Source organism: Danio rerio, chromosome 10 (assembly GCF_049306965.1).
Source record: "Danio rerio strain Tuebingen ecotype United States chromosome 10, GRCz12tu, whole genome shotgun sequence".
NCBI lineage: Eukaryota > Metazoa > Chordata > Actinopteri > Cypriniformes > Danionidae > Danio > Danio rerio.
The window spans coordinates 26,487,710-26,509,618 of NC_133185.1; the positions used below are offsets into that span (position 1 = coordinate 26,487,710).

The 21,909-nt window shown below is 33.7% G+C and overlaps 3 protein-coding genes and 2 long non-coding RNA genes across 13 annotated transcripts in view; 3 read left to right on the plus strand and 2 right to left on the minus strand.

Annotated features, from left to right (window-relative positions):
- Positions 1–21,909, minus strand: part of LOC141376355 (uncharacterized) — a 974,232-nt gene that overhangs the window by 544,921 nt on the left and 407,402 nt on the right. The gene's annotated exons all lie outside the window — the stretch shown is intronic.
- LOC141376356 (uncharacterized) overlaps positions 1–21,909 on the minus strand; it is a 259,480-nt gene that overhangs the window by 60,649 nt on the left and 176,922 nt on the right. For 3 of the 7 annotated variants that reach the window (XR_012386289.1, XR_012386292.1, XR_012386291.1), the window contains one exon: positions 5,665–6,248. The exons of 2 other annotated variants lie outside the window; for them this stretch is intronic. This is a non-coding gene — a long non-coding RNA (uncharacterized lncRNA). Of the gene's footprint in view, positions 1–5,664; positions 6,252–21,909 lie in introns of those variants that run through there. 2 more of the 7 variants (XR_012386281.1, XR_012386282.1) reach the window with 1 other exon arrangement.
- The window catches only part of pcdh1a3 (protocadherin 1 alpha 3), a 77,797-nt gene that overhangs the window by 52,339 nt on the left and 3,549 nt on the right, over positions 1–21,909 (plus strand). Inside the window, 1 exon segment of the mRNA NM_001024097.1 lies at positions 9,189–9,277. Within this exon segment, the coding sequence (NP_001019268.1) occupies positions 9,189–9,277 (89 nt within the window).
- pcdh1a4 (protocadherin 1 alpha 4) overlaps positions 1–21,909 on the plus strand; it is a 73,411-nt gene that overhangs the window by 47,953 nt on the left and 3,549 nt on the right. The window contains 1 exon segment of the mRNA NM_001024099.1: positions 9,189–9,277. Coding sequence (NP_001019270.1) covers positions 9,189–9,277 — 89 coding nt within the window.
- Positions 1–21,909, plus strand: part of pcdh1a6 (protocadherin 1 alpha 6) — a gene marked incomplete at its 5' end in the record, with an annotated part of 69,170 nt that overhangs the window by 43,712 nt on the left and 3,549 nt on the right. Inside the window, 1 exon segment of the mRNA NM_001024101.1 lies at positions 9,189–9,277. Coding sequence (NP_001019272.1) covers positions 9,189–9,277 — 89 coding nt within the window.

A 21,909-nucleotide genomic window follows, 5' to 3' on the forward strand; every position in this document is an offset into this window, starting at 1 on the left:
CATTAACTAACAATGAGCTGTATTTCTCTGCATCTAAACACCTGGATTTGATTTTTAGACCTAACATTCCATTAGACATAACATTTTTAAGTACATTCTTGTGACTAAATTAAGGTTTTCTTACTTTTGAAAGTGATAAATATGTATTAATACTGACTGAACTCTGCATTACTGCATTACCTTTCACAGACAATTATACCTTGTCATGTCAGCCTTTAAAAGACTACAAAATATAAAACACATACACACAAAAAAAAAATACCTAAACGCTTGGCGTTTGCTTCCATAATCAGTGGGTACCGTCTAATTTGTGGTTACTAACATTCTTCTAAGTACAACCCATTTTATTATAGGTTGTGGTACCTCTTTGACTTTAATTGTAATACTTTAACTACCAGACTTGTTTGACTGTCTTTATATTTCATTTTAGAATTTCTTATATAATTGTTTTGTTTATATTTTCAGTTTTTATTTTTGTTGTTTTATTTATTGCAGTATTTATTTTTTGCTTTTTTTTACTAATTAAGTTGTCTATGAAATATTTATAAAATGTACAGAACAATTATAACTGCAGGCATCGTGGCCTCACAGCATGAAGGTTGCCAATTCGAATCCCATCTGGGCTGTGTAGTGTTTGCATGTTCTTCCCGTGTTCATGTGAGTTTTCTCCGGGTGTTCCAGTCCAAACACCTGCACTAGGTGAACTGGTAGAACTAAATTGGTTGTAGTGTATGAGTGTATGTGTGAGTTAGAGAGTGTTAGAGTGTTTCCCAGTACTCGCTGCGGCTGGAAGGGCATCTGCTGCTTAAAAAGATATGAGTAGGTGGTGGTTCATTCCACTGTGGTGACCCGTGATTAAAACAGGGACTAAGCTGAATGAAAATGAATTAATGAATGAACAATATAAAATATTAAAATGTTTTGTTTATGGTCACTGCATAAAGCCTAATGCATGTTAATAACATTTCTTCTTATTGTAATATCTTTAATCCAGTTATCAGTGCCACAAAGAAATTTATAACTATATATACTTATATTATAACTATATATACTTATTATTATTATAGCTATTATCTTAACATAGCTATTACTTAATTTATACTTAATTCATAGCTTAATTTTCGAATATACAGTACTAGAATTAATTGATGTTAATTTTTTAATATTTTAACCCTTGAATAGTTCACCCAAAAATCAAAATGAATTATGACAGAACTTTAATTTTGGGGGAAATATCCAGCTAATATTAATTTATGCCAGTGCTATTTTAGTGTATTCTAAAATTTACAGTTTTTTATCACTTTATTGCACTTTGTAAGTTTTACATTGTTCTCATATTATCATTTTTTATATATATATATATATATATATATATATATATATATATATATATATATATATATATATATATATATTTTTTTTTTTTTTTTTAATAATTTTTTTATATTTATTTTATTTATTTTCTCGCTAAAAGCTAAAACCTATTTAACAATCTAGTATATAGGAAAAAGTAACATTGATTAGACTTTATAATTATTGAAATATTTTGTGCGTTGATATTTTGTTTAAACTAACGCCCTAAATAAATTATCCTTGCAGTGTCATTCAGAAATATATTTCACTTTATTCCAAAAAATAAATGAATAGTAATATAAATAATGATGAAGATAAAAAAAATAATAAAAATAATCTTAAAGGAAAAATTACAGAAGACAATAGAAGACGCATTAAGATCATCAAAGCCTTTGTCTACAGACTCTATATTAGAGTGTTATCAAAACAGCAGAACCGTGACCACCCAGAGCTCTCTGACTTCTTCCTGACCTCTTGCCTCTTTCTCAGTAGACCAACTGTGCTCTGTCTGCCTTCATCACGCACAAACACAAGCTCTGAAGCGTTTGCTAAGGGCCTTTCCCTGCAGTCTGATCTGGAGTATGTAGGTCATCATCATTCTCCACAGCAGATGCACAGTCCTTCACAGCCGAGCATAAAGGACAAGCCGGCAGATGAGATGATTGTGTGAGAGCAGCCACAGCCGATAACAGGGAAATTCACATCTCCAAGCACAAACACTGACAAAATGAGTCATCTGCGGAAATGAGAATCATTTATTCTGTCTCCAAATCTTCACACTAGCTATGCTTTATTCCAAAGCTGCTCTTTAGAAAACATTACTGAGGGAAGATTGAGTAATCAAGGTTAATGTTCTTTTTTTGTACACTTTTTTGTCATGTTATTTGTTTTGGTTTTTGATTAGCTGATTTTGTATGCTGACCTAGAGTTGATAAGCAGAAAATTTAGAAGTATTTGATAAGTATAATGAGTAAAATCTTTTAAAACGCAAAATATATTTTTACTCTCACTCTTCACACTAGATGTTTATTTAACTAGCTGTTACTTTATACAAAAAAAATCATTCATTCATTCATTCTCTTTTCGGCTTAGTCCTTTATTAATCTGGGGTCACCACAGCGAAATAAACGACTAACTTAACCAGCATATGTTTTACACAGCGGATGCCCTTCTAGTAGCAACCCATTACTGGGAAGCACCCATACACACACATACACTACAGACAGTTAACTTACCTAATTCAACTATAGCGCATGTCTTTGGACTTGTGGGAGAAATTGGAGCTCCCAGAGAAAATTCACGCCAACATGAGGAGAACATGCAAACTCCACAAAGAAATGTCAACTGACCCAGCCGAGGTTTGAACCAGCGACCTTCTTGCTGTGAGGCAAGAGTGCTAATCACTGAACCACCGTGCTGCCCAAGAAAAATATTTAATAAAAGAACAACATAGTTTTCATAACATGTTCAAGAAAATAAAAATCAGCTGTGACATTGGAGTGATGTGTGAATTAAAAAAAGAATAATTAATACAAGCTAAAAACCCACCCTATATATAAATCAGATGTATGGCAATATATATACACACACACTCATCAGCCACTTTATTAGGTACACTGTACTAGTACCGGGTTGGACCGATTTTGCCTTCAGAACTGCCTTAATCCTCCATGGCATAGATTCAATAAGATACTGGAAATATTCCTCAGAGAAGTTGGCCCATATTGACATAATAGCATCACGCAGTTGCTGCAGATTTGTCAGCTGCACATCCATAATGTGAATCTCCCATTCCATCACATCCCAAAGATGCTCTATTGGATTGAGACCTGGTGACTGTGGAGGCTATTTGAGTAAAGTGAACTCATTGTCATGTTCAAGAAACCAGTCTGTGATGATTCACACTTTATGACATGGCGCATTGTCTTGCTAGAAGTAGCCATCAGAAGATGGGTACACCATGGTCATAAGGGGATGGATATGGTCTGCAACAATACTCAGGTAGGCTGTGGCATTGACATGATGTGCCACATTGATACTAATGGGCCCAAAGTGTGCCAAGAAAATATCCCCCACACCATTATACCACCACCAGCAGCCTGAGCTGTTGATATAAGGCAGGATGGATCCATGCTTTCATGTTGTTGATGCCAAATTCTGACCCTACCACCCGAATGTCGCAGCAGAAATGGAGACTTACAGACGAGGCAACATTTTTCAACCTTCTATTGTCCAATTTTGGTGAGCCTGTATGAAGTGTAGCCTCAGTTTCTGGTTCTTAGCTGGTACCTGGTGTGGTTCTCTGCTGCTGTAGCCCATCTGCCTCAAGGTTCGACGTGTTGTGCATTCAGAGATGCTCTTCTGCATACCTCGGTTTTAACGATTGTTTATTTGAGTTACTGTTGACTTTCTATCAGCTTAAACAAGTCTGGCCATTCTCCTCTGACCTCTGGCATCAACAAGGCATTTGCACCCATAGAATTGCTGCTCACTGAATATTTTCCAACCCTAGAGATGGTTGTGCGCAAAAATCCCAGTAGATCAGCAGTTTCTGAAATGCTCAGACCAGCCCATCTGGCACCAACAACCATGCCAAGCTCAAAGTCACTTAAATCACCTTTTCCCCCATTCTGATGCTCGGTTTGAACTGCAGCAGATCGTCTTGACCATGTCTACATGCCTAAATGCATTAAGTTGCTGCCATGTGATTGGCTAATTGGACAGGTGTATCTAATAAAGTGGCTGGTGAGTGTATATGTAAATATTTGTAATTCCAATAGGTGACAAATATATGTAAATTGACATTTTGGCAATATTTTGGAAAATTTGTTGCATATATGACATTTAATAATTGGCAAAATCCAAATATGAACTTGTATGCTATTTGTGCAATTTGCATATTTTTCATCAGATTTCTATATGAGATCTATATTCAATATAAGTTTTTTCCACCATAGTTGTACCTCAGAGGTCTAGTTGACTCATAAAATAATTATTTAAAAATCTTAGCATTTAAAGACTCATGTTTGTGGAAACAACTAAGACAGTTATAGATAACTACTGCTGTTGAAAATATTCTTTTATATCAACTTTATAGATTTGGAGACAATAGGAGAAGCCCACATTTAGTGAAGTTCACCAATTGTCTAAATCTTTATTGAAAACACACAGCTTAAATACACTTCAGTAAAGAATTTCCGTCCAGCAAAATAGAATTAATTATTTCCTAATGTAATGTTTACTCTTTATTCTCTGGAATTCAGCAGTTGTTTTAAGCTTTTCTCATTTTCAAGAACATTCTTTTTGCAATTAGTTGCTTTAAAGAGATAGTTCACCCAAAACAAAAACAAAACAAAAAAAATCTACTGAGCATTTGTTCACCCTCAAGTGGTTCCAAACTTTGAGTTCACTTTTCATGTTCAATACAAAAGAAGGTATTTTGAAAACCTGTAACTATTGACAAACATAGTTGAAAAAACAAGTAATATGCAAGTTAATGGTTACAATATTTTTCAAAATAACTTATTTTGTGTCAAAAAAGAAAACAAAAACAAAAAATTTTCATAACAAAAAAGCAAATTAAACAGGTATGTTACAAGTGAAGGGTGAGTAAATGATGAGAGAATTTTCTGTTTTGCCTAAACCATCCCTTTAAGAAATTAGACACATCAAACAAGAAACATCTTATGAAGCAATTAAATCTTAAAATGAAACTATTAAAAATATATTTTGATGATGAACTTGCTCAGGTGTTTGCGGAATTATTAAATCAGCTTTTGTGATGGGCGTGAGATGAGTGCAGGTCACTGGTTAGTCTACTAATCCAATCACATTATCTGTTGAGGCAAAATCACATGACTGTGCGCATCAAGGAATTCATTCAGTAAATGCGTTTCTGTTGTAGTTTATACAAATTTTTATCAGATTATGATATCCTACTCAATTGGCTGCATATTTATTATGCATATTTTTATAATTGATGTGGTCTTTTAACTAATTATGCAATAATTTAAAATATACGTAAAATATTTGGATGGAAACAACTTGCATCTGGAGACAACAGCATCTTTTCCAGCACACACACATATACAGTTGCCAAAGGGTGCATGGGTGTCTGTTTTATGTGATAATGCTATGCTGCCCTGTGGGCTTGTCTCTGGGGATGGTTTACTGTGTGTGTCTGTGACAGAAGGCTGGTGCAAAAAGGGACTCAGGGGACATTAGAGACAAGGGACAAATTAGATAGACATTCACTCAGAATAGTCACTTAGAGTGCTATGTTTAAATGGTAAAATGAGCGTTTGATTAAAGAACAGTTCATTTAAATTTATTCCAAACACCTCCAGTATCCAAACTTCATCATCAGTGTCTTTACATTCACACTCCTCAAACTCCAACCCTCTCCTTAGGCTAGAAAGTTACTGATTTGCTCAGCCACAAGGCACAGGCTGCATTTCAGCTGTAAGGGAATTAGAAAGATCCATCATGCAAACACACACACACACACACATACAGGATGAGAGTTATGGCAGCAGTAGCGGCTGGTCACACCCTGTGCTGCATTGCAGATGCCCTGCTATACCCACTTCCTTTCTGCTCCTCATGTCTGTACATCCATAATGGATTTATAGGAGTGTGTGGCACAATTCACAGGTCTGTCCTTTACGTTTGGTCTAATTGTGGTCTGCATGATGATAAACACACAGATCGGTGCTGAAGGCCAAAGGCCATCACTGGGAAGTGTGTGTATAGGAAATGAAATTTCCCTTTAACGTAATGCATTGTACTATATACTCACAGCTCTGGGCTGCAGAGCAATGTTTGTTGAAATTTTAAGTACATAGTTTATCTTCAGCTGTCGACCGCAAGTTTTCCAGACTTCTGTTATGCATGGCCTGCTGACAGATTGAGAAAGAGAAGAATTAGGTTGGTAGAGAAATTGAACAATACACTAGTGGAAATCAGATTATGAAATGAGCCCTTGTTAGACGGGGGAGGCATTTTATACAATCCACAAATGTTGCTCTTTAAATGCTTTTCTTTTTATATTACCTTAAAATTTTTATTGTATCATTCTCACATCGCTAAATACACAAACAATACAGTACTACTTGAAATGTACTACTTTAATACTACTTGAAAATTCTCACTGTATTCTTAGTGGGGCTGTACATTATATCATCTCAGCATCAATATCACATCTGCAATAATCACATTGCAGGATCTGCAATGTTGAGTTGGGTTTAAAGTTGATGAGCACCACAGTTCAGAATGCATGAGATTTGTGGAGTCACTCAAAATATAACAATAACAGGGTGACAGGCCTTTACTGCTTTTGCACCATGTGCTTAAGACTTTGCGCCTAGATTGTTAAATATATAGCCCAAAGACTTTTTTTCCCACTTTTATCTTGACTCTATTGTATTTAAATTTACATTGCAATTTGTTTACTATTTTTTATGCATGATTCACTCTCCTACACAATCACCACAATCAATTTAAATGACTGATTTCTTTCCAAATAGAGCTATTCAAGCCATCTAGTGAAATTGTATTCATATCACAATATATTATATTGCAGAAAAGCTAAAAATAGTTATGTCAGATTTTTTCCTATATCATGATGCTCTAATTCTCAGCCCTATTAAACACAACCAATAATCGATCAATTTGCAGCACATACAAATCCCAGTAAAAAAATCTATACTAAAACAAAACAATTCCAATCATTAAACACCAAATCAAGAGGGACAAACAGAGGTAATAGAGCATTCCACTATCTGGGACCTGCTACTGCAAAAGCACAGTCACCCGTGCATTTCAGCTACAGTTTTGGGATGCAAAATCTTTGTTTTTCTGTCACTTTTTTGTAGCCATTGCCAGTTTTGTTGCGGCTTCTGTTTTTTGTTTTACCAAAATTTAAAATAAAGCATTGTCCCTAAACATTTTGGTTTTGCATGAATTAACAAAAAGGTGCCATGTTTATATTCCTTTGAGACCACACAAGGCTAATTTTTGACTTCAGAAAAGTTAAATATTAATATTTTGTGTCTTTTAGTCACAACGAATGAAAACATTTAGAATTCTGACCAATGGTCAAAAAAAAAAAAAAAAATTTTGAAATGATTTGTTATGAATGTTGATACACTAAAGTAAACTAAAGTGTCAACGTGTCATATTGTGTATCTTTCTGTCTCCTGTCATGTATATATTTAGGTACTCAATGTCAATGTGCTTTCCAGTGAGCATGTCTGAAGGAGCTAAACCATCATGACAACTTGCACATCTCATGCACACACACACACAGAGAGACACACCACCTCCAGCACCGACAAATTAGATCATATATAGACATCCTGATAGATCACAGATAGACATCTTGTCACATGTGCTACAACTTCAGAGCAACAAAGCAGAGAGAAATACATGCCAGCACAGCAGCTCTTCCTATATGTATAGGCATGTAATATATATATATATATATATATATATATATATATATATATATATATATATATATATATATATATATATATATATATATTAGGCACTCAATGTCAATTTGCTTTCCAGTTGTCATGTCTGATGGAGCTAAAGCATCATGACACCATCATGACAACTCGCCCATCACACACACACCACCTCCAGCACAGACACATTAGATCACAAATAGTCTCGCACATCCTGTCACATGTGCTTTTACCAACACAAGCACCTTCAGACCAAAGCTCAGGGAAATACACAGTAATACACAGCAGCACTTGACACACAGCAGAGCTGCCCCACTCGCATATATTATTTATTTCACAGAGCATAAGTCAAGCCTCATTTTAATGTCAACTATTTGTTGGTGGAGGGACACATACCAAATTCTTAAATTAAAGTTAAGACACCCTTTGACTATTTACAGTGCTCAGCATAAATAAGTACACCCCTCACAAAATGTATATTTTAAATTCATAATTTAACAGGAAGCTATACAGTATTCTATTTGTGTCTATATATTACATTAGTCAGTACTGAAGCCTAATCTAGAGCTTATCTAACAAAATAACTTACAATAACAGTCCAAAAACTAGTACAGCCAATTGTATATGTTATAGAAAAATAAAAAATACAAATAAAAAAAGAGGAAAAATCAAGAAGAAAAAAAATAGAAAAATGTATCTTTGCAATGTTTAGCTTGAATTTAATTGTATTATCTTTCCATTTCTAAATATGTTTGGTGACTAAAATGTTATTTTAATAAACATTTCTGTTTAATAAATATGTTTTGTTTAAATGCACCAAAATACATTGCCTATATTCACTGAGAAATGGATACAAATATTCATTTTCAAAATAGGGTGTAGTCAATTATGCTCAGGACTGTAATTATTAGCCCCTCTTTGAATTTTTTTCCTTTTTTTTATATTTCCCAAATAATGTTTAACAGAGCAAAGACATTTTCACAGTATGTCTGGTAATATTTTTTCCTCTGGAGAAAGTCGTATTTGTTTTATTTCAGCTAGAATAAAATCAGTTTTTTATTTATTTATTTATTTATTTATTTTTACTATTTTAGGTCAAAATGATTAGCCCCTTTAAGCTATTTTTTTAATGGTCTACAGAACAAATCATCGTTTTATAATAATTTGCCTAATTACCCTAACCTGCCTAGTTAACCTAATTAACCTAGTTAAGCCTAATTGAAAAATGTACTTTCATGTAAGTACAGTATGGAACAAAATATTACCGTCCACTGCTATGATTTACTCAGCATTTTCTCCCTACATATTTCTGCTGTATGGTTGACATTTCATGACTAATGACATGCTAACTTGTTTTGTTTGTAGTTCTGTGCATATGGAGGAGGCATCAGCTGTGATGCAAGGAGCGCAAGGCATGCTGGTCCAGAATTGGCCCACGGTTTCCAGCGCAGCAGGTGAGGTCACATCTTAAAAGACATCCGCTTCGCTAACCGAGTGTAATTAAATCTTAATCATCCGAAACCAACATCTCAATCATCTTCCTGCAATACTTCATGCTCTTGCTAATCTGATAATTTTCTCTCTAGCAAAATTATCATGTTCATCAACCTATTACATCTGTTCTAATTAATATGCATATGCATAGGGTGAATCTGAAATTCCCGTAACCAATCTCAGGTATGAATCCAGACTGAATTAAAGTTTTGACCCAAACTGAAGCTAATTCAAACTGACATGAATTCATGCATGTTTAAAACAACTGTTTAAAGCAGGTTGTGTTTATCCATGCAGAAATGTCAGTTCTTTCTCTCTTCTCTGTCTTCTTTTTGCTCTTTTATGGCATTGTATTCCCTGAAAGATCTCCGATATAAGTACAGGGTGTTCTTTCCATTGCAATACAGCTGCTTGATATAAAACGACAAGGAGCAAGTCTGAAAGTCTTGCTTAAGATTTACCATTATTTTTTGTGACAATAGCTTGCTGTTGTGTGGTGGCACATCTACAGACCTACTATCATATTCTTACATAGTACATAATTTATTATTAATAAGCACAGATATAATAAGGCCAGTCCTCCTGTGACAGGATTTTTAGTTTAGTTTTGAGTCCCTCAAATTCAACCCAGTGTCATTGGAAAACATGCCTATATGAAACTCTTCATTTTTGTAGATAAAATGAAAACTAAAGGGGAAAACACTGATTATTGCAGGAGCAGATTATCTTAAATTATTATATAAAATAATTTTGTCGTAGCACATTTGTGAAGGAGTAATTTTTTTTTTACATTACATTTCTGTATCCATTTCTAAGATAGTAAACTTGCTCTTTAGCACACCTGATACAGTGTTGAAGTTGTGTTATGTGAATTTTGTGAAATATGGTTCAACAAGAGTGTAAAAATCAGATTTAGAGTTAGGTTTAGAGTACAAGACTTAAACAAGTGCTGTATGATATAAAAAAAAAAAAAAAAAACTAATGTTGCGATGTTTTGTTATTCTGCAATATACAGTTAAAGTCTTATTAATTATTATTAGCCCTCCTGAATTATGAGCCTTGTTTATTTATTCCCCAATTTTAACTTAACGGAGAAAAGATTTTTACAACACATTTCTAAACATAATAGTTTAAATAACTCATTTCTATTAACTGACTTATTTTATATTTGCCATCATAACAGTAAATAATATTTGACTAGATATTTTTCAAGACACTTCTATACAGCTTAATCTGACATTTAAATGCATAACAAGGTTGATTAAGTGAACTAGGCAGGTTAGGGTAATTAGGCAAGTTATAGTATAAAGATGGTTTGTTCTGTCGACTATTGATGAAAAAAAATATATAGCTTAAAGGGTCTAATAATTTTGACCTTAAAATCTTTTTTAAAAATTAAAAACTTTTATTTTTTTACTAGCTAAAATAAAACAAATAAGACAGGAGGAAATATTATCAGACATAGTGTGAAATTTCTTTGCTCTATTAAACATAATTTGGGAAATATTTAAAAAAGGAACTGTATTCATGTACAGTAATTGAATAATAAAAAGAATTCAGTATAATTTTTTGTTTTTAAAGTTAAAAACAGTGCAATTTTTGAATGCTTTTAAAATCATCATACAGACACAGGCCTCAAAAACCCATGTAAATGATATATTATAATACAAACTCAAAATATTCTGTGATATAACTATTGGCAATGATCACATTGCAGTATCGATGCTGAAACAATATATTGTGCAGACCTAATTTAAACCTTAAAGTTAACTTTTTAGCCCCTGTCATTTTTTTTTTCTCAGCATGAACTGTAAAAAAGCACTTGCAGAGTCACACTTATCTGATTCAGGGGGGAAATAAACATGCTCAATGCTATAATGTTTAAATGTTATTCTGTATTGTCTAGCAACATGCATTATTTTGCAAAATTTGGCCAAGGGCATGTTTAGCTGTGAAAAAAATAATTACTTCAAAGTTCTGAAAATATATCATTTGAAATAAGTATATGATAACGGTAATAAATTATTTGCATAAAATCATATTAGGTCAATATTTTTGTTTTATTCTGTGTCCTCAGATCTTAAATATATATGACAAAATATGTGTAGAAATACAGGTTGATTCAAAAAGAAAACAACAACTTTAAAAATAGAGAACTCTGCGAAAAAGAAAAGGAGAGCTAAGATCTTTCTGTCATCGATTTAAGGAAGCTCTAAAGTTTTGAAAAACTTTGTTAAGCACTCTTCACATTGATTAATTATCCAAGGGTCCATCATGGCTCTATGATTAAATGCAGATTTTCAAAGTTGTGATATTATTTTTTAATAATCCTGCATATAAATGTGAAATATGAATCAACTATTTCCCAATATTTAAGGTGGTAAAGCATTAAATAATTTATGCTGACCTTTTTGTCATTTCCTACAAATTAATCTTCTGAAAAGCTATGTTTCCATCCAAAAATGTGAATAAATTTATGCACAAAACTGGAATATTGCATAAAAGACATAAAATCGCATAAAGCAGCGTTTCCATTTAATCAGTCAAAGAGAATAAAATAGTCACTTCCTAATTTACAGGTGCCAAATATCAAAAGAAAAAACAGAATTTGCTGAGGTAGGAGAAGCTGCATGAATCTTTTCTTTATTTTATAAACAACTTTCACCTCAGAAGACGATACCGACGCGCAATCAACGCCTAGTGGCGTTTGAAGCTACGAGATGCAGACAGAGCGCAGACGCTCTTGACAGTCATCAATAATAAAACAAATAAAGCACTAATACTGAAACGGTTAAGGTGTTTTAGAATGATGTTTTTGCAATGTGCTCAGCCTGCTGATATGTCCATTCACACACATTTTTATCAACACATGATATCTTATAATAAAATCACATGACCTTTTTAATGTGAATACTGTAATTAGTTTGGTAAAAGTGTTTCCATCATAGTTTATGCGCATCTTTTCTTATCGAGTAAAAAGTTTATCCTACTCAGTTATATGCATCAATTTTTTATGTGCATTTTCATAATTTAATGCGTATCTTGGCATTTCTATCAAGCATTTTTTTATGCGCATATCCAAAATGTGCATAAAATAGGTGGATGGAAACATAGCTAATGACAACATTCGTATTTACAGTTTAGATGCTATCAATATAACATAAAATAAAATAAAACAACATTTTACTTTAAACCTATACCTATTAAATGATAAATCAGGGAACCAACAACAAAAAATTTGTGTCTTTTATTCCAGAGCTGTATTTGCCATGAGTCTTTGTTGCTTGAACATCCTGTTCAAACTCATAATTAGTCAACATAATCATTAGTTGACCCAATGAACCAATGTGTTTATTTGGATTAAGAGCACAATGTCCTCCAAATGTCGTCTTTCATCTACTGAAGCATTAGTACGGGAGTATCTAAATATTGTGATGCATGGGCTCTGTTATTGAATTGGCATTACTGAGATATGCTTCTCTTCAAAGATCAGCCAGATAGGCAGAGGACGATCAATCTAATGTGCCATTAGAGGAATGAGGGAAGAGTGGCAGGTCTCCTGGGTGGTGGATGCTGAAGATATTGACAGGCAGATAGAGCAGAGCTGGACTGAAATGACTGCAAACAGTGGGAAGAAACAGATAGAGTAAGTGGGACAGATCGAGAGAGGCACACTCAATTCGAGAGAAGAGAAAGAGGAATTCATTGATTCTGTATTAGCATTGAGGTTTGATGCAGAAGGACAAACTCACACTCTAAATCTGCCCAAATCCAAATCTTAGGGCTTTTGCACAGCTGTAGTTTTTGTTGTTGTTGTGGTGCCCCAACAATAAAACATTTCAAATATTTCTTAGCTATATATTTTTAATATTGTGTAAAAACAGGCAAGCTCTACTTGTGTTTATACACTTTTTTTCAACGCAAACTTTCTTAAAAAAAAAAATAAAAATATATATATATTTTTTTTAATGTTTTAAAAACTATAATAAACTATGTACAACAACCTGTACAGGTCGGTGTCCTCAGCAGTAAATACATAAAGCACATTTAAACAAATGGTATTGTAGGAGAATAATTAAATTGTTATGATAAATAGTTAAAAATTACCTTTTAAAGTAAAAAGTTTAAAATGTTATTTAGATGGATTGTTGGTGATGGTATGGGTTCAGGTCAGATTGGGCACACTGTAAAACCCAATAAGTTAAGATAACTCAAACCATTTGAGGAAACCGATTGCAACAAATCATTCATTCATTCATTCTTTTCCGCTTAGTCCCTTTAATAATCTGGGGTCGCCACAGTGGAATGAACTGCCAACTTATCCAGTGTATGTTTTACGCAGCAGATGCCCTTCCACCTGCAACCCATCTCTGGAAAACATCCATGCCGAGGCTCGAACCGGCGACCTTGCTGTGAGGCGACAGAACTACCTACTGCGTCGCCTGCAGCAAATCATTTAAGTTCAAAAACTAATCCTAATGAGTACTGTGAACTTACTCCATTTGAGTAAAAGAAGCAATTTGAGCACAGTTAAACTTGATAAATGAAGAGCTCAAACCAACTGAGTACTGTAAAACCCAAAAAGTTAAGGCAACTCAAACCATTTGAGGAAAACGATTGCTACAAACCATTTTTAAAAGTTAAAAAACGAATCTATATGAGCACTGTGAACTTACTCCATTTAAGTTGAAGTAATGAGGTATTTAATCAACTCATTACCTTCATCACTGAGTTCAAAGCTCTTTTCAAATGTAGAATTAACTTTCAGTCAATTTTGAATTAACTACTCTCCTTTCATTTGATGAAGTTGACTGTTTGGTTTTACAGTGTAGCAATACACAAACAAAGGAAAATTAAGACTTGTATAAAAAATATTTATGACCTAGAACAAAATATTAATATAAATATAAATTTAAGACTTTTTAAGGCCTAAAATTAAAAAAAAAGTAAAGACTTTTTAAGACCCCGCGGAAACCCTGTTCGAAGAGGCATTAGAAAAGCAAACACTGCAATCTTCCACACAGTGCCTATTAAAGCTATAGCATATTTGGAAAGCAACAATCGCAATGTGAAAAAGTATTGGTTGGTTCATTAGGTCAGACTGCTTTCTCATTAGAGAGATCTTGGACTAATTGTTTTGGTATGAATCTAAGTTTGAATCTAACTTATCCAGCATATGTTTTACGCAGCGGATGCCCATCTAGCTGCAACCCATCACTGGGAAACACCCATACACTCTCATTCACACACATACACTACGGATAATTCAGCTTATTCAATTCACCTGTACTGCATGTCTTTGGACTTGTAGGGGAAACCGCAAAGAGAAAGAACGAAAGAGGGGGAAAACATGCAAACTGCACAGGGCTTAAACCAGCAACCTTCTTGCTTTGAGGTGATCATGTTACCCACTGCGCCAACGTGAAGCCCAAGTTTATTTATAAAGAAAAAAAAAGTTTCCAAAATGCTTTTCCTTAGAGAGTAGTTGTCTGCTTAAAATAGCATTGTGTTTTATTGAGCCAGTGCAGGTGTGTTGTGTAAGCGCTGCTTTGGTGTTTCTAAAATCTAACACACAGTCGAGGTCATTGGAACAGGAGGAACAGAAAAGAGGCCAAGCTAGAAATGAGACACAGATGAATGTGACGTAGAAAGCAAAAGATATATGAGGATGCTATACTAGGAGTCATTTAAAAGATAAAGCATGTGGGATGCAGAGTAATAGAGGAGGAAAGGGATGATAGAATGAAAGTGATGCTGAAAGAGAAGAGGGGATGCGGGGGTTGGAGAAGCACAGAGGTTTAGGATTGGCAGACCCCTCCGGTGGTCCTGTTGCTAGGAAACACTGTGTGACTTGTTGCTAGGCAACAGCATTGAATCTTAGATACTGCAGCAGGAGCAGCTGGGAGTGGGCGAGCGGGAGTGGGGGAGGAGTTTCCATGGCAACCAGCCGTACTCAAAATGGAAGGACGAACAAGGTGTGGAAGAGGAGAGGAAAAGAGAGGAACAATCACCATAGGAAAAAAACAAAGGCTTGAGGCTAAAGACCTGAAAGGACCAAAATAGAACACAAAGTAGCACATATGATCTAATGAATGCATATGAGATCAGGTTTATTTTAAATGCCTGCATTGATGTGGCTGCGCTGGAATGCCTTACAGTAAATAATGCTGCTCTGTTTGGTTGGAGTTTGCATACATTAATTCTCAAAAACCACTACCTATTAAAAAAGAAATCAGCAGCTGTGGGAAAAGATAACAAATCACTTTAAAAAGCTCAGGATATCTCTCGATTAATGATTCATGACAATTTTTTGTTTTGTTTGGCAAACTACTACTACTTTTAAATAAAAAAAGTCAATTTCACATAACATAATAATTGAAAAAAGAAGAAAAAGGTGCTTTGTTTTCATGCATACTTGACTTTAATACCAGTTTTTATCTGCTTAGGATTTTTGCTGGAATAAACCTTCAAACCACAACAAATGAAAACATTTGATTTTCTTATCAGCTATCATTTTCAAAATCTAGGTAACAATATTTTCATTTTAAATTTGGAAGAAATATTCTCACACCTTCATGGAATAAAACAATATTAACATTTAACTCAGACCCATACAACGAAAACCCAGTACATCCACCAAATCTGAGAATTTTCAAGTGATTTCTTACAGTTTTGCTTAGCTGTAGACCAAAGGCTGTAGACATTTCAAATGATTAAAAACTGTATTGTGGCTTCATGGTCACCCATTTTTATTACCATTTTATCAAAATCAAACTCAAGTGGACACCATTAAAGCAGATAATTTTCAAGTCTGTCGGGTTCTGAAGCACTAAATACACAAATATTAAACCACAGCATACATGTTAAACTCTTTTTTTCTGTCAATTTATTGAGAATTTGCATTAAATATGCATTTCACAGATATGACTTGAAAGCACTTTTCGCATGGGCTTCATCTAGGTACTCGGGTTCCCTCACAGTCCAAAGACACGCGGTACATGTGAATTGGGTAGGTTAAATTGTCTGTGGTGTATGAGTGTGAATGAGTGTGCATGGATGTTTTCCAGAGATGGGTTGCAGCTTGAAGGGCATCCGCTGCGTAAAACATATGGTGGATAAGTTGGCCGTTCATTCCGCTGTGGCGACCCCAGATTAGTAAAGGGACTAAGCCGAAAAGAAAATGAATGAATGAATGAATGAATATAATAACATAAATAAATATTATTTATACATAATAATTTATTATGAACTTTTTCATAAATAATAATATTATTATTAATAATAATAATAATAATAATAATTCCCAGTGATGGGTTGCAGATGGAAAGGCATACGCTGTGTAAAACATATGCTGGATAAGTTGGTAGTTCATTCCACTGTGGTGACTCCAGATTAAGAAAGAGACTAAGCTGAAAAAAAAAAAAAAAAATAATAATAATAATAATAATAATGATGATAATAGGGGCTGCATGGTGGTGCAATGGGTAGCACAGTCGCCTCAAAGCAAGAAGGTTGCTGGTTCGAGCCTCGGCTGGGTCAATTGGCGTTTCTCTGTGGAGTATGCATGTTCTCCCCATGTTGGTGTGGGTTTCCTCTGGGTGCTCCAGTTTCCCCCACAGTCCAAAGATATGCGGTACAGGTGAATTGGGAAAGCTAAATTTTCCGTAGTGTATGTGTGTGAATGAGAGTGTCTCTGTGTTTCCTAGTGATGGGTTGCAGCTGGAAGGGCATCCGCTGCGTAAAACATGCTGGATAAGTTGGTAGTTTACCCCAGATTAATAAAGGGACTAAGCCGAAAATGCATAAATTAATAATAATAATAATAATAATAATAATAATAATAATAATAATAATGCTTCAGTGCTTATTAAATGTTATATTTGTGGAATGAAGAAATGTGATGGAACCAACAGGCAGAAATCCGTTCCTTTGAATTATTAATAATACATCCTAATACAACAATCGGAGACATGCTGGTTGGTCATCAAATTGGAAGTTCTGGGTATATATTTTTTCTTTTTTTATAAAATATTATAAAAATTGTTGTATAAAAAGTATTATAAAAATGTTTTAGAAAAATTGGCACATGATTTATTAATTTGTTTGTTTGTATATTGCGGACACCTATTGACCTATGCAACAAAGACAAAAATGCAGTAAAATATTCTTTTGCTTCCAGCCTCACTGTGCTGATCTTCCTCTCTCTTTAGTCTCATGAGGTTGAGAACTAGTCTGCTCAGTTGACCCGCTCTGACATGAAAGTTGACACACATACACACGCACACATTGATATTGCTGCCATAATGAAAGCCACAGGGAGATGGAGTGAGGTGTGACTAACACATGAACACATGAGTTACTCTCTCACTAGAGATCTGACCACTCAGCGAGTAAACGCTACCACTATAAACCACAATTTCTGACCTTCTCAGCCAAATGTGATCTGTCAAGCCCAGGAGGCGACGCACAGCACTCTCTCATTGACTCTTTACTCTACCATCTGCACACCAAGAGTCTTTTGAATGGATGCAAAGACGGTGTATTTTCAAGACAGTCAAGATTTTCAACAGTTATACATAATGCAGAAATTGCCAGAGGGGAAAAAGAAGCAGTCTGCATATTAACGGCAGGGTTTAATGTGTGTAAATTTAGATGCATGTCTGACAATCACAACACTTTTTGGGGAGAAATAAAGAACTAATTCTATATGATAATTTCTTACTATTTCTTATAAAGAAAATACCGTATTGTTGTTGTTGTAATTATTGCAAAGTCATGGCAGAAATGTTCAGAAATAAGTAGATTATTAAAAGTGTAACCATTGTTAACCTTTTTATGACTAATTATAATTCAGCAACACTTTGAATTATCACTGTCACTTGTTATTAATCATATAAATTTTTCTTGGATTTTGAATAATGACTAACATTAACAGCAACAATAATAAGAATAATAAAATTATAATAACATACTCATGATACTAGCAACATGCTAATTCATAATAAATTCATGCTAACAACATGACAGTTTAGACTAGAAACATGCTAGCAACATGCTAATTTATGCTAATAACATGCTAAAATAATGCTAATTTATACTTGAAATATGCTAATTTATGTTAGCAACCACCTAGCAACACCTTAGCAACCACATAGCAATGCCTTAGCAACTGCCTAGAAATCACTCAGAACACCCTAGCAACCACCTAGCAACACCTAATCAACAACCTAGCAACGCTTTAGCAATTACCTAACAACATCTTAGCAACTGTCTAGCAACACCTTAGCAACCACTCAGAACACCCTAACAACATCTTACCAACCATCTAGCAATGCCTTAGCAACCACTCAGAACATCCTAGCAACGCCTTAACAACAACCTAGCAACACCCTAGCAAACACCTTAGCAACCACTCAGAACTCCCTAGCAACTGCCTAGCATCACCTTAGCAACCACCTAGAACACCTAGGCAACCACCTAGCAGCACCTTAGCAACCATTCAGAACACCTTAGCAACAACCTCGCAACACCTTAGTAACCATCTAGAACACCCTAGCAACTGCCTAGCAGCGCCTTAGTAACCACTCAGAACACCCTAGCAATGCCTTAGCAAGAAACATGCCAATCCACACTAGAAACATATTTCTAACACTGATCTAACATATAGACCATTTCAATGTGGTGATGTCATTGGTCCCTGAACATTTCTTGTTGTCAAACTATTTTATAATCGTACCAAGAGACAATTCAATCATATCTTACTGTTAAAACCGCTATCTAAACATTATTTATCAAAATGTGTCTCTTTTTGGATTCTCGGAAGGTATAGAGATTAAAAATGTAAATCAGGAACTTTGCTGGCACCATTGTTTTTGTTTACATCCCTTAAAATAGTCTATATGTAGGTATCGGTCTATGTCGACTGTTTCAAACATCTTAAACTATTTCAATTATTTAAATTATTAAACTACTTCAAACTTTCAGACGAGGCTTTCTCAAGCCACCATAACATTTTGTCTAAAAACTTAACTTTTGTAGTTAATAATTCTATTTCATAATTTCTTCTGGAGAGAAATGCCTACTAAAACTTTAAAACGTTTTGATCAAAAGTTGTGGTACAACCAGAAGCAGAAACATTTGTATCATTACATTTATTTTCTAATAAGCCTTAATAACAATAGCATTTATGAACTTTAATAACTTTAACTTTTAATCATTAATAATCATAATAATTTATTGTTATTTATTAGTAAAAAAATATTTAAAAATTAAGACGATTAATAATGATGATGCTGCTGGTATACGGTCAAGACTTTCAACAGTTATACACAATGCATCAGTAGCCACTGGGACAAAAAAAGAGCAGTTTGCATATTAATGGCAGGATTTGATGTGTCTAAATTTAGACATTTGCCTGAAACTGAGCGCTAGAAGGATCTTAATTTAGTCTAGTTGTAGCACGCACACACAGACACAATCCAGATTGATTTAAGCCGAGGTAAGAATATCAAAATAAATAATCCCTGGTAGTTTTTTTTTTTTTTCATTTAATAAAATAAGCTGTCATAATAAGCATGCAGATCTAAAACAAACAGAATTGCATTTCAGGGCCACGGTGAGATCTAAATAAAACAGAGGAATGAAAGTAGGTCATGGAGTAACTGGTGTGGCAAAGAGCCTTGCTTCTGTAGGGAAAGTAGTACATAAGTCTCTCAGTCTGTACTCAGCTCTCTGTCCCTGTTGGGGTAGTACACTTTTTAAACATCAACATTGTATGAAAGAGCACTCTAGAGTAATGCTGTGCTTGTGTGGCTTACTTATGGGTTTAGATCAATGTTAAATAAGGAAAGGCAATTGTTATTCTTTTGATGTTGATATGTTTTGCCATACACCTTCAGAAAAATAGCTTTCCAGTGATTTTTTTTTTCTTTTTCAATATTTCCCAAATTATGTTTTACAGAGCAAGGAGTTTTTCCGCAGTATTTCCAATCATTTTTTTCTGTAAAAAGTCTAGAATAAAAAAAAAAAAAACATGTTAAGGTCAATATTATTTGCCCCCTTAAGCATTTTTTTTTTGATCGTTATACAATGACTTGCCTAGTTAACCAAATTACAGAAATGCACTTTGAGCTGAATACTAGTATCTCAAAAAATATTGAGTAAAGTATTATGTACTGTCATCATGGCAAAGATAAAATAAATCAGTTATTAGAAATGAGTTATTAAAACTAATATGTTTAGAAATGTGTTGAAAAAAAGTCTTCTCTCTGTTAAACAGAAACTAGGGGAAAAATACAGGGGGGATAATAATTCAGGAGGGCTAATAATTCAGCTGTCCATATATATACAATTGAAGTTAGAATAATTAGCCCCCCCCCCCCCCCCCCCCATTTTTACAGTATGTCTGATAATATTTTTTTCATTCTGGAGAAAGTCTTATTTGTTTTGTTTTGGCTAGAATAAAAGATGTTTTAAATTTTTTAAAACCATTTTAATGTCAAAATTATTAGCCCCTTCAGGCTATATAATTTTCGATAGTCTACAGAACAAACAATCGTTATACAATAACTTGCCTAATTACCCTAACCTGCCTAGTTAAACTAATCAACCTACTGTAGTTAATCCTTTAAATGTAACTTTAAGCTGTAGAGAAGTGTCTTTAAAAATATCCAGTCAAATATTATTTATGGCAAGTCATGGCTAATATAAAATATATTATTAGAAATGAGTTAGTAAAACTATTATGTTAAAAAATGTGCTGAAAAAAATCTTTTCTTTGTTAAACAGGAAATGGGTAAAAAAAAAATACACAGGGAGGTTTAATAATAATGTTTAACGGATAGAGAAGTTTTTTTTTTTTTTCAAAACATGTCTAAGCATAATAGTTTTAATAACTCATTTCTAAAAACTGATTTATTTTATCTTTGCCATAATGAGAATAAATAATAGTTTACTAGATATTTTTCAAGTCACTTCTATACAGCTTAAAGTGACATTAAAAGGCTTAACTAGGTTAAATAGGTTGATTAGGCAGGTTAGGGTAATTAGGCAAGTTATTGTATAATGATGGTTTGTTTTGTAGACTATCAAGAAAAAAGTTAGCTTAAAGGAGCTAATAATTTTGACATTAAAATGTTTTTTTTTTTTTTTATTTAAAACTGCTTTTACTCTAGCTAAAATAAAACAAATAAGACTTTCTCCAGAAGAAAAGAATACTATCAGACATACTGTGAAAATGTCTTTGCCCTGTTTAAACATCATTTGGGAAATTTTTTAAAAAGAAATAAAAAGAAAATCAAAGGAGGCTAATAATTCTTACTTCAACTGTATATACATACATTTCATTATGCTTTAAAAAAAGTAGACTTTTTAGCTCCTTTTTATCAAGTTTAAATGAACAGCATTGATCTGAAATAAAAATCCTTTGTGGCATTATAATTGTTTTTATCATCACTTTTGCGATAAACAGTATGAACAGTTAAAAATACATGTATTATTCTTATTACAGTTAAATAAACAAAATAAAATGAAAATGTCATGAAAACTATGAATAAAAATTACAATCACTTGTTATACTTTAAATTTTAATTAC